Source organism: Pinus tabuliformis, chromosome 4_2, assembly GCF_031772625.1.
Source record: "Pinus tabuliformis cultivar Carrire ecotype Pingquan chromosome 4_2, CPIR1, whole genome shotgun sequence".
NCBI classification, from domain to species: Eukaryota; Viridiplantae; Streptophyta; class Pinopsida; order Pinales; family Pinaceae; genus Pinus; species Pinus tabuliformis.
In genome coordinates this window covers 596,867,356-596,884,135 of record NC_142304.1, presented here as the reverse complement: position 1 = coordinate 596,884,135, position 16,780 = coordinate 596,867,356, and the positions used below count along the sequence as shown (strand labels likewise).

Here is a 16,780-nt window from a genome sequence, read left to right as displayed (position 1 = left end):
TAACAAACTGAAACACGATCTTTTATTTGCCGCTGCTTGTTTAAAATGAAGATTTCTAAAATCCAGCTTTTTAGGCGGGGACAAAAATAAACGAGAAAAGAAATTCATAATAATGACAGAGCAATGGGGAGAAATCTGTCCCCGACTAATCTCCTCCAATCGTGTAAAATTTGCACTGCAGAACGAAGTACCTTCAAAATTCTATTTCTTTTTCTTTCTCCGCAGACGCTTCCGCAGCTTCTTGTACTTGTGCTTGTTCATTTTCTTTCTCCGTTTCTTCTTCACGCTGTCCGCCCAGACCTTCAGCCTCTCCTCCTCGTCATTTGATCGAGAATCTTCGAGAATCTCCGGGTCGAAACGTTCTCGATTCGTCGGCTTTTCTTCTAAATGCGATCGAATGCCGCATTCTTCTAGAAGCTGCCGAAAACTTTCGGGTGCGCCACGATTTCGAGAAATTTCGGCCCCGGGAACAAAATGCGGGGGCCTCTCAGATTTCTTGAGCAGATCGAGAATGCCGTGATGCTGAGGGTTTAACGATTGCGCCAGCCAGGGAGTAAACAAGGGCTGCGAGTCGGCCGGCCTTTGCCCGTGTGCATGGAGAGAAGAAAAGGGTTTAATAATGTAGTAAGAAGAGACTTTTAGAGATTTTGAGGTTGAGTTCCTGAGAAATCGATGTAGGACGGCCATTCGTAATCACCATGAAAGACAGTTCTAAGCTCAGCTGCTTGCAGAGCGGGCTTTGGAATTAAAAAATGAATGCAAGTAAACGTCAGAGGACGGTGAAATAGGGCTGCTGTTGATTTCATTTCCGTTAGTTGACGGACTTTAAGGAATGGTGTCCTAAAGAGGACACACCATACTCACCATTCATACACTATATGGTTTATGGCTTCTATTAATAATTTTTTTTTTTTTTAACACAAGGTGAATAGGTCATTGTCAGGGCTAATCTATGGGAGACCTAAGATCAATTCTCGTCGCTGCCACTATAACGCTAGGAGTACATTCAACTACCTGCAAGTCCGATATACTAAGATCCTATGATTTTAGCAAGAGCGAGACTCATGTGCAGCCAAGGTGGGGTGGGGAATCTGCTCCTTGAGCCGCCACCACAGCAGATCAATGTACTCAATGAGATTTGAACTGCAGTCTCTTGAGCTTCGCCCAAGTAGACTTATTGTTAAACCACACATCAATGTACGACTTCTTCTAATAAGGTTAGAAGGATAGATGTCACTTTGGAGTGCGATACTTACAAGTGTGTTCAAATTGGACATTTAAGTATTTACTAAGTTATAAGGTTTGTTGTTAGATTGGCTCATAAGTTTTTGGTATTAGCTTAGAGTTTATAGTGGTAGCTAATTAGCTTTGAACTAGGCCTTGCCCAAGTCATCTCGGTTAGTTATCAATTCTCCTATATCTTAAAAAGGATAAAAATGAGGGGGTAATTTCAATTTTAGTGCATAATGAGGGGTTTGTTGGGTAGGTGAGAGTGTGTTGTTCTAAATGTTTGATAGAGTTTCATTTTTTCAATTGATATGTTCATTTTCTCTTTGTTGATGTGTCTTTACAATATGGTAATTTGATCAGTAAAAGTCATCATCAACATATGTTAAGTCGAGTTCAAATATCATACATGATATCAAGTGCGATATAACATCTTACCTTTCAATAGAGTGCAGATGCTTATGCTCAAAATATTAGGGATGCTTGAGAACTAAGAATCAATGTATTATTGATTTTGGCATCTCGAGTGTGTATGTTGGTGTCAACATTGCATCGTCTTGTGGCAAAGTTGTGTCATATTTGTGTCAAAGTTGCATTGGTTGATGTTAACCTTGGGTGAATCCATGAATATGTGTCCCACCTTTTAGTTAAACGTTGCAACGAAAATTTGATACATTAGATGTTTTTTAAATTAAAGTTCTTGATATTAACCTTGGGTGAATCCATGAATATGTGTCCCACCTTTTAGTTAAACGTTGCAATGAAAATTTGATACGTTAGATGTTTTTTAAATTAAAGTTCTTGAAACTCATCTATGCTTTTGAGTTTTGACATGCAATTGAAAAAGAATTTATAGGGAATAATGTTATCTAAGCATGATCCACATTGAATGTGGCAATGCCCCTTTTTGGGTTTGCACGGGTGGGGGTTGTGTGGGGACGGGATGGGTGGGGTTATTTTTTGAAACTAATAAATTAATATTTGAATTACATTTCTTACATTATTGTATTCCCAAATTTGTTTCTTTTAAGTGTGGCATTTACCAGGGGGGTCCTCTATGGCCCTAAAGTACAAATAGTAGTATATTATTCATGGAACCTAGGGAAAGCTTATAATAATTAGACAAAAATGTATGCCCTCCTCCAAGGCATCAATCTAGCTGCATCCTTTCCAATTAAATCCCTCATCATCATAGGGGAATCTAATAATACAATCCAGCATCTCGATCTTGGAACAGCTCCTACAAACTCTAATCTAAACCTCCTTCATAAGAGAATCATGAAAAATCTAGCCTCATTCCCAAGAATCTAAGTTAGACACGTGTTTAACGATCTTAATTATATTGCTAATAGATTGGCCAACCAATAATTATTATCATCCCTAAAACAATGCAAATTAATGGAACCACGAGGGTGATCTGAACTTAAACAAAAACACAACAAAATACAAATATAAACATAAACATAGAAATGCAAAAGAAATAACACTTCATTTCATTAATATCAGAATACTGAAATATGCTTACAAACAGAATGAAAATAAACTAGCTCGGTCAATGATAGCTGATCTCTGAGAATAGATGTAGTGGCTACATGCCTCTGAATTGTGTTACAATGAGGCTCCAAAGTCTATTTCTTATTGAGAAATAATGGAAAACCCTAAACATCCAGAAACCTAACCCTAGGAGAGGAAGCGCCAAAATTGTGGGCCCTGTTTGGTAAATTGGTACATCAACTTCCCGTGGTCGTAACTTTGGGATACGATCTCCATTTGGCTATCATAATACCTTGTTTCGAAGATCTCGAAGAGTAGGCCAAAAACAAATAGAGGTACTCAACCAAGATTTTTTTGATCTCTCTGTTTTCCCAAAAAGCGTCGTTTAGGGCCTCAAAACGGCTTTGGAAGTTCAAGACTCAAAAAAACTGTCAAAAATAGTAAATTGTGCTACAATTAAGGAAACTGAAAAACCGAAAGAGACAGTGTTTGGGGTCCAAGTGGAATAGGAGGGTGGCCACCAATATCCACCTGGATCAGTCCTCCCCCCTTAAGAAGCAATGGTCCCCATTGCATTGAGTGCCTCCATGAGATGGGTAAACTTTTGCTGAACTTGGTCCCTGGTGAGCCACTTGCCTTGGTGCAGGATTTGGCCAGCTTTGTCAACCTGATACAGTTGGATCTTTTGTTGGCAAGTGTTCTTGATTTGTGTGTCCATGATCTGATCAGTTGTGGCATGTTCCATGCAGTTTGGGTTTAGCATTGTTGGTGTGAATTGTTCTGCAATGTCGAATGTGTCCAGCAATGGTGGACAGTATGGTCGAAGGCGGTCTACATTGAACATTGGGTGCGGACCAAGGAACAGTGAAATGTTCAGCTTAAAGGCATTGTCCCCTACAACCTTGGTGATGGTGTATGGCCCATATTGGAGCGGGTGAAGCTTACGATGGGGTCCAGCGAAGCGCTCCTTCTACAAATGTAGCCAAACTTTGTCATCCACCTGGAACTTGTGCGGCACCCGATGTTAATCATAGCGCTGCTTCTACTTAGCATTGGCTTTGTCCAATATATCATGAACATGTTGGCGGATGTGTTGAATGCACTCAATGAAGTTGTTAGCCCTATCAGCTTCGGACTGGACATGAGTCGAATCTGCCTAAGTAGTTGCAAATGGTATGGCCACATCAATGGGACATAATGGTTGAAATCCCAACACAATCTGAAGGGGTTGTGGCCTGTTGAACTGTGGAGAACTCTGTTGTAGTTGTGATGGACATAGGGAAAGCTTTCATCCCATGTGTGTGGATGCTTTGAGTTGTACATGTGTAGAATGTGTATGATCATCCTGTTAACGACTTATGGAAAGTTGTGGACTTAGTGAGTTTGGTATCCAACATCGATTAGAGACTTGACCAAAATGCACTTAGGAATATGTTGTCCCGATCAGAGACAATGGATTGTGGGATCCCAAAGTGTACCCACACTCGCTTAAAGAAGAGCTTAGCAGTGGTCTCTGTTGTGATACTCTTCTTGTAGGCTGCCATAATGGCCATCTTCGAGAATTTGTCGACAACCACAAAAATGCAGTCATTGTCGTGCTTAGTAGAAGGAAGCCCGACATGCAATCCATGGAGATGGATTCCCAAGGTCTAATAGGAGTAGGCAGAGGAGTATATAGGCCTTGCTTCTTGATGGTTGGTTTGGAAATGGTGCAGGTAGTGCAGGATTTAATGTACCTCCCAACATCTCTACGAAGGTTTGGCCAATAAAAATACTTCTACAGTATTGCCACTATTTTCTCTACTCTGAAATGTCCAGCGACCCGACTATAGTGCGCCTCCCAAATCATCTTGGCATGCTCGCTTGAAGGAACACATATGTGTCCCAGGTGGCATAACAGTGCATCCTGGAGGTGAAATTTTGGAACTTGTTTACCTTCCAGGAGTGTCTAGTATGCGCTGTCGAATTTTGGATCGCTTTCGTAAGATGTGGCCACCCCGAAGTCTCGTGCCCACAGGAGTCGAGCACAGTGATCAGTGCCATGACTGGTGGTCATTAAGGAAGTCTGCAACATTATTGGTGCTGCCCTTCTTGTACTTAATGTTCAAATGGAATTGCTACAAGTATGTCGACCATTTTTTATGGCGATCGTTCTACAACTTCTCGTGTCTATATGAACTATAGGGGTTGGTAGTCTGTGTGGATGATCGTTTCCTTTCCCATAATGTAATGCTTCCATTGACGACATGCCTGCACAATGGAATACATTTCTTTGTCGTAAGTGGGAAATTTTTGAATTGTGTCTGAAAGTGTCTGTTGGTATCATCCCAAGACCCCTTTTTCCTCCTAAAAACACATCATTTACCCATTCCTTTTCATCATATATTCCTTAGAATCCTTGAAAATTAATTATTAATAGTCTTATAGTTATTAAAATGCATTGGAATTGATTTAGGGATTTTATGTTGAAGAATTAGAAGTTTTTGGTGAAATAGTTACAGGAAGTTCCAACATCCTGTAATTAGCTCATTGTTTGACATGTGGCACAACAGCTGGGCGAGAACGAAAGGCATGGATGAAAAGTAGAATGTCCAAGCATGGACAAACACCTATCTTACAGCCGGATCCACTCTCCTACATGCGTGGTCAACTCAGGTCAAAGCATGGCACACTGGCGACAAAGGCAGAAACAGCAGCTCATTCTATTTTGATTTAGTTTTTGTTCTTTTTGATCAGTTAGGATAGAAACATTTTGAAAAGCTCGATGTAATAAAAGCGGCAACAGCCAAATTCCGAATGTACATTCATTATCGAAATGACATGGTTATGTAAATACAGTGCGAGTAATGGATAGGAGGTTAATGGTTGTATCATTCTAAAAACTCTGTTTTTGAAACTTAATACTAAGAACCAGTTACAGTTTCGATTTGTGTCTCGTATATTGATTTGACAGCCGGTCGAATATAGTCCAGTGTACCTCTGGAACGCGGACGGGCCCTGCGTTCAACCGGTATATTGTTCTTTTCATTTTATTTACACTTAGGTTATCGTATGGTTTGATTTCAATTTCAATAGGTCTTATATGGTTTGCACAGCAGTTACGATTACTTGGGTTTCGATTTCCATAGCTTTTGACTTCCATTGAATGTATATGGTTTGCGCTTATGGTTGGTTTGCGTTTATGGTAATGCTGAACAGTCACCACTGAGATCTGGAAGTGCGTCCTGTAAGGGATTCGATCCCTGTGTTGTCTTTTAAGAGCACCATCATAAACTTTGTTTTCATTTCACAATTCATTTATGATCTCTGTATATTTTGATATTGTATAAATGTTAGCGAATGCTGGGTGTTTATTGAACAAGGGTTTTATGTGTAATGTCTTTGTAAGGAGATTGAGATCATTGTTGCAGTGATACACAGTGTTTAGTTTCAGTGTGAATGCATTTAATGATAGCATTGTAATCAGATATATTAGCAGAGTGACCTGAGTGTTTGATGATAGGTAACATACCCCAGTCTTCCGTAAAGAAGCCCTGTGACCTACATCATAACCACTTAGCCAACAATCCTTTATGTCTATATACTTTAGACGCATGCCTCTAAGCTTACGCATCCTGGTCGATAATTAATATAGTCTAGTCTAGTACCCTAGCTAGAACACTACATTTTGGCGCCGTTGCTGGGGAGGCGTACTTAAAGGATTCAGACAAAAAGAAACAAATTTCAACACACAAAAATAAACAAAAACACAGTTAGAAATCATGTTCATTTATGCCTAGATTTAGAGACAGTCAAGGGAGATTTGTAAAAACCCCCCACCATCTAAAAACTAACCCATCATCATCCGGAGCAGACTCTCTAGGGAATACAACACCAGCTGAGGAAGTTATCCAAACATTGGCAGAAAATTTTTACTCAGGACAGGAACTTACTCTTATTGAGAGGGAAACTTTATTCACACATAAATCGCAGAAGAAGTACTCTCCTAAACCTTCTACACAAGGAGAAAGTAGTACAGTTACCGAACAATCTTCCTTCCTCCTTTTTCCACCAAGTGACACTGACACAGAGAGACCAATTAGAATGGCTGAGGAAGGATCCGGCTCAGTACCACGCCAAGGAGATGAAGAGGAGTCAACTTTTAAGTTCCCTATACATGAACCACAGGAGGATGAGGAGATCAAAATGAAAAACATACCCCCATCCGTGCTACCAAATTTCTATGGTATGGCTTTGGAGGATTCAGACTCATTCTTGTTCGAGTTTGACATTGTATGTCGAACTTATGGCTATACAGATGATGCCCATAGGCTTAGATTGTTCCCAGCCACACTAAAGGCATCGGCCTTGAAATGGTTCATGGGGCTTGGTGAGCATGCTATAGTTGATTGGGATGGTATGAGGAGAATATTTCTTAGGAAATATCAGCCTTATTGCAGATCCAAAGACTCTAAAGATGATATCTTTAGAATGAGTCAGCAAGAGGATGAAACCTTAGAGGAATATTTAGAACGGTTTGTCTATAACTTACAAAAATCTAAACACCGAACTATGCCTCCTGATCTGGTCCGCACAATATTCTTGAAAGGTATCCGAGAGGAATGCATGGATGATCTCAACCTGATGGGCAAAGGTGACATTTCTGCCTTACCCTTTGAAGAAATCGCTGAGTTGTGCGAAAAGTATTCAAGGAGTAAAGCTAAAATGGGAAAGAGAAGCCTGTCATCAAGGGTCACAAAATCTGCCTCTGCAAGTGTTACAAGGGCCGAAATAGGGAATCTTTTAGAAGAGTTTAAAACAGATTTGTTAAGCACTCTAGGGAACCAAATTGACACTTTAAAAGCCAAGAAGAAACAAGAAGATGAAGATCACATCATGGCTATCTTTTGCCCAAAGTGCCGAAAGAAACATGCATTAAAAGATTGCCCTCTAGAGAATATCCAAGTTTGTGCTTTCTGTACTGAACATCATGATATGTTTAACTGTCCTAAAGTTAAAATTTTGCAGAACTGTAATATGGCAGCCAATGCAGAGATGGAAAACTTGTATTACATTGGCACAAAGCAACCATGGCAACCAAGGCCAGCAACCCAAGGTATGTTTCCAAATCAAAATCTGCAGTTTCCTATGAATGATCAAATGTATGCACAAAACTCATGGAATGTACCTATGCCATGGCAGCAACCACAAAACCAACCACAACACCAATGGAGACCGTCTCAACAGTACTCCCAATCTTATCATACATATCCTCAATCATACCCACCTTACTCACAACCATATCAACAATACCAACAACCGTATCCATCACATTCTCAACCATATCAGCAGTATCCTCAGCAAGTTGTCTATCAGCCCCAACCTCCTCAACAAGCTCTGCCTGCTCCTCCACCAATAAATGCACCACAGCTGCAATTTCCAGCTAACTCACAACCTCCCAGACCCACTCAAATTCCTGCTCAAACTGTCCCAAATCCGAATAATAGAGCAGAGAGGCCAGCCTACAATGTAGAAGAAGGAACCTCATATTCCACACTGCCTTTGCAAAACATTAATTTGAGGTCTGGTAGGGTGCTTCACAAGGATTCTCCAATAACAGATAAGCAAGAAGAAAACTCAGAAAAGGAAAATGAAATGACAAATCCAACAAAACCAATCAATGATACCAAAGATAAACAGATGCAACCACTGCATCCACCTTTTCCAGACCGATTGATCCAAGTAAAACCACCACTGTCTATACCACAATTTGATGTCTTAGATGAGCTTAAAAATGTCTACATAAAAATCCCACTGCTGCAAGCTATAAAAGACATTCCTATCTATACCAAAGCCATCAAAGACATGTGCCTCAAGAAGCCTGCTAGGAAAAGGATTGATCCTCAAACCATTCATGTTTTAGGAAATTTAGCAAGCCTTATGACCAATACCATCTCCATGGAGAAGTATGTTGATCCTGGCATTCCCAAAGTGACCACCATCATTAACAACATACAGATTCCAAACACTTTGATAGATCTTGGAGCTGCAATCAATGTCATGACTCTTGAAACCATGAGAACACTCCAACTCATGAATTTGCAACATACCACGATTGTTCTTGAACTAGCTGATAGGTCCAAAGTCATTCCTGAAGGGATTTTGGAAGACATCATTGTCTCACTGGACTCTTGGGAGTATCCAGTGGATTTCCTAGTCCTTCAACCCAAATCCAATTTAGGAGGACACCCTATCATTCTAGGTAGACCTTGGTTAGCGACTGCTGATGCATTTATAGGATGTCGATCAGGCAACATGATCATTTCAAGGGGGACCGAAAGAAAACAACTCACCCTTTATCCATCGGCACAATCACCAGCAGTAACACATAATTTGTGGCTTGATGATAAATTTAATGATAAAGAAGAAGTACAATCTGTTTTTAGCATTGACCAAATCTATGATTTCCAAGAAGACAATAATGATTTGGTAGAATTATTCCTTTCTCAACCTGATATGTCTGAAAATTTGAGAAGTGAACAATATCATGCTGCAGATGTACTTCTGGCCCAAAGCTTTCAAGAAACATGCACCATCCAATCTTTGCAAACTACATTTCACGACATTTTTCCAGTTCAATCCATCACCAATACACAGAGTCAGATCATAGAGATTAGTCCAGGGAAAACTCTGAACATAGGCAATCACCTAGACTCATCTCAACAAGAGAAATTGATTAAACTCTTGAGAAAATACCAAAAAGCCTTTGCTTGGGACTATACCGATATGCATGGGATTCACCCCGACACATGCACTCACCACATCTATACAGATAGCACCATTAAACCAGTGAGGCAACCACAGAGAAGAATGAACCCCATGCTCCAAGATATTGTCAGAGAGGAATTGCAAAAACTTTTGAGAGTTAATTTTATATATCCTATTTCTGACAGTCAGTGGGTATCCCCATTGGTTATAGTGCCCAAGAAAAATGGTAAGTGGCGCATTTGTGTTGATTACAGACAGCTGAACAAAGCAACGCTCAAAGACTACTTCCCACTGCCATTTATTGATCAAGTGTTAGACACCCTAGCTGGCAAATCATCATTTTCTTTTCTTGATGGTTTCAGTGGCTACAACCAGATCAGGATAGGCTCTGAAGACCAGGACAAAACCACATTCACCTATCCTTGGGGAACCTATGCCTACAATGTTTTGCCATTTGGACTTTGTAACGCACCAGCTACATTTCAGAGAGTTGTGTTAGCTATTTTCGCTGATTTAATTCATGATTGTGTTGAAGTCTACATGGATGATTTTTCAGTATATGGCAATTCATTTGAACATGCATTAGAAAATCTTGAGAGAGTTTTGAAAAGATGTATTGAAGCTAACCTGTCCCTCAGCAATGAAAAGTGCTTTATGATGTTAAACGAAGGGATAGTTTTAGGCCACTATATTTCTTTTCAAGGCATTCAGGTTAACCCAGGCAAGATCCATATCATAGCTGATTTGCCAATTCCACAGAATCAAAGAGAGGTAAGAAGTTTCCTTGGGTATGCAAGCTATTACCGCAGATTTATTGAAAATTTTAGTAAGATAGCTTTACCTTTGTTTAAACTTCTAACCAAAGATGTACTTTTCAACTGGAATGAGAACTGCCAACAAGCATTCGAACAACTCAAAAAGAAACTATCTACCGCACCAGTCTTGAGAGGGCCTAATTGGAGCCTACCATTTCATATCTTTACAGATGCATCCGACACTGCAGTAGGTGCATCCTTAGGCCAAAAAGAGGAATCTTGTACTTATGCCATTTATTTCGTTAGTAAAAATCTAACACCTGCAGAGTTAAATTACACAGTTACAGAAAAGGAAACACTTGCCATCATTTATGCTGTGAATAAATTCCGACATTACATAACTGGTTATGAGGTCTTTGTACATACTGATCATTCGGCCATTAGACATTTAATGAATAAACCAATAACTAGTGGCAGAGTTACCAGATGGTTACTATTGTTACAGGAATTTAACATCACAGTGTTAGATAGACCAAGCAAAGAGAACCAGGTGGCAGATTTTCTCTCTAGACTGCAAAATTCAGGTGAGGTTGTTCCAGTTGAAGATTCTTTTCCAGATGAAAATTTATTTGCAATTTCCATAGTAACTCCTTGGTATGCTGATTTGGCCAATTATTTGTCTACAGGAAGGACACCTCCACACTTTATCGCAAAGGAAAGGAAGAGACTAGTCAAACAAAGTGCTAGATATTCATGGCTTAATGGCGATTTATTTTACACTGGTTATGATATGATTATTAGGAGATGTGTAAGAAATGATGAGGTAATTGATATTTTAAAATCTTGCCATGATGAACCGTGTGGTGGGCATTTTGCAGCGAAGCGGACAGCATTCAAAGTTCTTACTCTTGGATACTACTGGCCGTCCATTTTCAAGGATGCCAAGAAGTATGTAAAGAGTTGTGACAGCTGCCAAAGAATGGGCAGGCCCACAGCTACCGATGAGATGCCCCTTCAGCCCCAAGTTCACTTAGAGCCATTTGATAAGTGGGCTCTAGACTTTATAGGACCCATTAACCCAACCTCCAATGGTAAGAAGTACATCTTAGTATGTACTGATTACGTCACAAAGTGGGCTGAAGCAAAAGCACTGGTTAGAGCAACCGAACACACAGTAGTCAATTTCCTTTTTGAGGAGGATTTTGTGAGGTATGGAGTACCCAGGGAAATTGAGACTGATCAAGGTACCCAATTCACCTCAAAGCTAGTGAAGGACATCACAGACAAATACCAAATCAAGCATAGGAAAAGTACCCCTTACCATCCACAGGCCAATGGGCAGGTGGAATCCACAAACAAAACCTTGGAAGGCATCATTACTAAAACTGTTGCAATAAACAGGAAAAACTGGGAAGAGAAGCTCAAAGATGCACTCTGGGCTTACAGGATTACCTGGAAAGATACTACAGGATTTACACCATATCAATTGGTGTACGGCAAAGAGGTAATGCTTCCTATTGAGTTCCAAATACATACTTTTAAACTGGCTGCAGATTTACAAATTGATTTGGACCAAGCACAAAAAGAAAGAATTCAGCAGTTGAACCAGCTGGATGAGATGAGGCAGCAAGCAGAGGAAACCACAATCCTCATGCAAAAACAAAGGAAGCAGTGGCATGATGCACATATTAAGAAGAAGCAGTTTAAGGAAGGTGACTGGGCTTTACTTTTCGACTCAAAATTCAGAGATCATAAAGCCAAGTTCACCACCCATTGGATGGGCCCCTATGAAATTATTCAGGCTTATGACAATGGTTCAGTTAAGATCAAAACTATTGATGGAGAAGGTCACTCTTTCACAGTCAATGGTCATCGCCTGAAACTCTACACCAAGCCCATCAGCAAGCAAGATTTTCTCCATACACTATCTCAGCAAAGAGAGGTTGAGGTATTGCAGCCCTCAGCTGCAGTACCACTGCCTTAGTTTCATTTCCTTTCATTTTCAGAGTAAAAAAAAAAAAAAAAAAAACAATAAAAAAAATTAATATAAAACAAAAACTAAAAAAAATATAAAAAAAAAAAATAATGGGTTAGATGTGAAAACCAGTCTCTGGCACACTCTAACCTCGAATTCCTACTTGAAAACCAGTCTCTGGCGGGTACGAATTCTCTTTCTTTTGTTTACTGTTTGATTTATCAGCTGAATCATGACTTGAGGACAAGTCAAAATTTTAGTCGGGGAGAGAGGCATCAGCACTTTGTTCTTTTATCTCTCCATTGTAAATTCTTAAAGATTTCTTATTCTATATCTTCACTGTAAATTTCCAAAGCAGCTTGTTCCAGCATTCCAGACTTCAATAAATAAGCTGTTTTGTCATTGTTTTATCTCAGAGGGACCTGGTTATAAACATTATGCATGGGGACCTGTTTTGTCCAGACAACTATGCTACCAACACCAGCAGTAAGGGACCTGTTTAAGACATTCAGAAGGGACCTGTTAAAGAAATTGACACCAAGGGCTACTTCAACAAAGTTTCATCAAGCTTCTACAAGGATTTGGGCACCAAGGCTCCATCAAATGCCCAAGCTCAGTAAACCTGTATCAATATAAGGAGTTGCATGAACATTTTCAAATTTTTCTCAAGGGACCTGTTACATTCAATCTTTCTCAAGGGACCTGTTATATCTTCAAATTTTTCTCAAAGGACCTATGCATTCAATCTTCCTTAGAGGACCTGTTACAACAAGCAAAGATCAGTCAAAAAGGGACTAGCTACTCAGCATGTTAATACAACAATGACCAACAAAAGGGTAATATGTTTCTTGTTCTTAAACATTTAATTTCTTAGATTGATTTTTAATGTAACTTTGATGACTGTGAACTGTTATGATTGATTTCAAGGATATATACATTTCCTATCATCCCTTATTCCACCGATTCTCATCATTCTCATACATCAACCTATTCATACTTCCAAACTCATTACCAATACATCAACCTTGTCATACATCCTACAGTCATACCAACATCCTCCATCTGACAGAATACCAACTGGAATAGGACACGTGGCGGATTGTGTTTTTAAATACAAGGGAAAGAGACAAATGTAAAGCGGCCTATCTATTTCATTCCACACACCTAAATCATAACTCCACCACCCGACGTACCCAATGATTCAAGGGACTTCCCAAAACCATACCCAGCATTATATATACATGCTCCCAGCGCTCTTGTGGTGACATCTATGTAAGCGTACAGCTTGTGGTGACATCTATGTAAGCGTACAGCACTCCTCTGTTTTAAAATGAATGAATACGTTGTGAAGTGAGTACAGCCGGGTATCTATCATTTCCGCATTCGATTCCCATAACTTTCAAAGTAAAATCAGAAGCAGTAAGCGCCGCAAGAAGTATTATCATTTGGGTCGATTTACACAGTGAGGATTGGAGGCAGTGAGCGCCGAAAGAGGGAAGTATCACCACTCTGTTTCGATTTCCACCACAGTCATAAGACAATCGACCGGCCGAGCATCATCTTGAAGACTAAGGGAAGCGATACACCAGGTAACCAGTTTGAAATTTCTTTGTTAAAATTATAAAAACATAAACAGAGAAGGGTTAGAAGCACGACCCTCTGTCACTATGACTAATAGGGTCGAACCGAGTGTGTTCGACAGTTCACAATATCATGAGGATTGCATTGAAATTCTTAGAGAAATACAGTGGTTACCATTTCTAGAGAAATTTCACGGAAGCAATGAGGAGGTTACCAAGCAATTTGCCTTCACCTTCAATGGAGAAAAAGCCCTTATAGGTAACTTCTCATTCAGGGTTTCAGAGGATACTATAGCTCAGGCAATAGGGATTAGTCCAGAAGGGGAGAAGTATTTTAAAACCAAGCAATTCAAAGAGAAATCGTGGACACAGTTTATGTCTAGATCTAGAGTCTCATCAATGAACTGGAAGAAGGGTGTTCCAAGAAGTTGGTTGATGCATCCCTGGCATGAGATGGTCTACATCCTTCAAAAATTCATAACCTGTGAAGGCCGCTACAGTATTGTCTATCTATACCACATTAAACTACTCCTCCATTTGAAGAAACAATGTGTTATCAGTGTACCATATTTTCTGTTACAAAGTTTAACCAAGATGTCCAAGACTATCCAGAAGCAGAAGGGGAACGAAGACAAAAGCCTGTATCACTTTGGCTTAATTAAAATCCTTATTGAGCATGAATTGCAGAGAAGAGGGAAACCATGGAGAGAATTCCTAGCTGTTAATCAAATTAGAGATGAGGAAGATAAAGAAGAAGTGCAAGAGGACTCAGGGTTCATGAAGGACATTGATGAAGAAATCCCAGTATCCAAAACCAGCAAGGCACCTCTACCTGTGGGCAGCATAAAGACTAGGAACATGAGAAAGGAAGATGCTAAGAGGGCCGTAAAAGATAAAATTTTCACCACTTACTCATGAAGAACAAGGAGGACACCAAAAGCCCAGTTACAAGAGGACCAACTTGAATCCAATGCACCTGCACAAATGGATGTTGAGAGTGGTGACCACTCACTACCAGGACCAGAAATTGATATAGAGGTGGAAAGCAATAACAAGCAGGAAAAATGTTCACCGCCTCCCATCAAGAGACAGAAGAAACTAGAAAAACAAATTGAAGAATTAAAGGAGGAGCTCATGGAGGCTAATATGCTAGAAAAAGTTATCAAGAGAGAAAATGAAATGCTCCGGGCGCAGAGTAAAGAAACTCAGAAGAAGAATGAAAAGTTAAAGGAAAGAATCAGTGAACTGGAGGCTCAGCAAACTGAGATCTCTAACTGGGCCACTAATTGGTACAATCAGAAGAAGACCCTCAAAGAAAAATACAAAAAGTTAAAACAGGAGCTCAAGGGTAAAAAAGATAACCAGGTGAAAAAGAATGTGGACACATTGCTCAAGGTAGCGGAGATCCAGGCAAGGACAGAGTTCAAGGGAAGCACTTCGGGGATAGCATGAGGACATGCTAATTCCTTAAGTCGGGGAGAGATGTTGGTATCATCCCAAGACCCCTTTTTCCTCCTAAAAACACATCATTTACCCATTCCTTTTCATCATATATTCCTTAGAATCCTTGAAAATTAATTATTAATAGTCTTATAGTTATTAAAATGCATTGGAATTGATTTAGGGATTTTATGTTGAAGAATTAGAAGTTTTTTTTGAAATAGTTACAGGAAGTTCCAACATCCTGTAATTAGCTCATTGTTTGACATGTGGCACAACATCTGGGCGAGAACGAAAGGCATGGATGAAAAGTAGAATGTCCAAGCATGGACAAACACCTATCTTACAGCCGGATCGACTCTCCTACATGCGCGGTCAACTCAGGTCAAAGCATGGCACACTGGCGACAAAGGCAGAAACAACAGCTCATTCTATTTTGATTTAGTTTTTGTTCTTTTTTATCAGTTAGGATAGAAACATTTTGAAAAGCTCGATGTAATAAAAGCGGCAACAGCCAAATTCCGAATGTACATTCATTATCGAAATGACATGGTTATGTAAATACAGTCCGAGTAATGGATAGGAGGTTAATGGTTGTATCATTCTAAAAACTCTGTTTTTGAAACTTAATACTAAGAACCAGTTACAGTTCCGATTTGTGTCTCGTATATTGATTTGACAGCCGATCGAATATAGTCCAGTGTACCTCTGGAACGCGGACGGGCCCTGCGTTCAATCGGTATACTGTTCTTTTCATTTTATTTACACTTAGGTTATCGTATGGTTTGATTTCAATTTCAATAGGACTTATATGGTTTGCACAGTAGTTACGATTACTTGGGTTTCGATTTCCATAGCTTTTGACTTCCATTGAGTGTATATGGTTTGCGCTTATGGTTGGTTTGCGTTTATGGTAATGCTGAACAGTCACCACTGAGATCTGAAAGTGCGTCCTGTAAGGGATTCGATCCCTGTGTTGTCTTTTAAGAGCACCATCATAAACTTTGTTTTCATTTCACAATTCATTTATGATCTCTGTATATTTTGATATTGTATAAATGTTAGCGAATGCTGGGTGTTTACTGAACAAGGGTTTTATGTGTAATGTCTTTGTAAGGAGATTGAGATCATTGTTGCAGTGATACACAGTGTTTAGTTTCAGTGTGAATGCATTTAATGATAGCATTGTAATCAGGTATATTAGCAGAGTGACCTGAGTGTTTGATGATAGGTAACATACCCTAGTCTTCCGTAAAGAAGCCCTGTGACCTACATCATAACCACTTAGCCAACAATCCTTTATGTCTATATACTTTAGACGCATGCCTCTAAGCTTACGCATCCTGGTCGATAATTAATATAGTCTAGTCTAGTACCCTAGCTAGAACACTACAGTGTCTCACTGTGGTAAGCCATTGGATGCCCCCGTTGAGTAAGAATTGCACCAATAGCATAGTCGAAGGCATATGTCTCAACCTTAAATGGTTACTGGAGGTCTGGTAATGTGAGCATTGGTGCAGAGCATAAGCAATGCTTCAACTCCGCAAATGCATTTTGTTGGG

The 16,780-nt window shown here is 39.7% G+C and overlaps 1 protein-coding gene across 3 annotated transcripts in view; it reads right to left on the bottom strand.

Moving 5' to 3' along the window:
* LOC149170709 (uncharacterized) overlaps positions 1-786 on the bottom strand; it is a 31,436-nt gene extending 30,650 nt beyond the window's left edge. For all 3 annotated transcript variants that reach the window (XM_089427336.1, XM_089427338.1, XM_089427337.1), the window contains exon 1: positions 192-786. In XM_089427336.1, coding sequence (XP_089283462.1) covers positions 202-687 — 486 coding nt within the window. In that variant the 5' untranslated portion in view covers positions 688-786 and the 3' untranslated portion in view covers positions 192-201. The remainder of the gene's footprint in view (positions 1-191) is intronic.
* Positions 787-16,780: the final 15,994 nt, after the last annotated feature.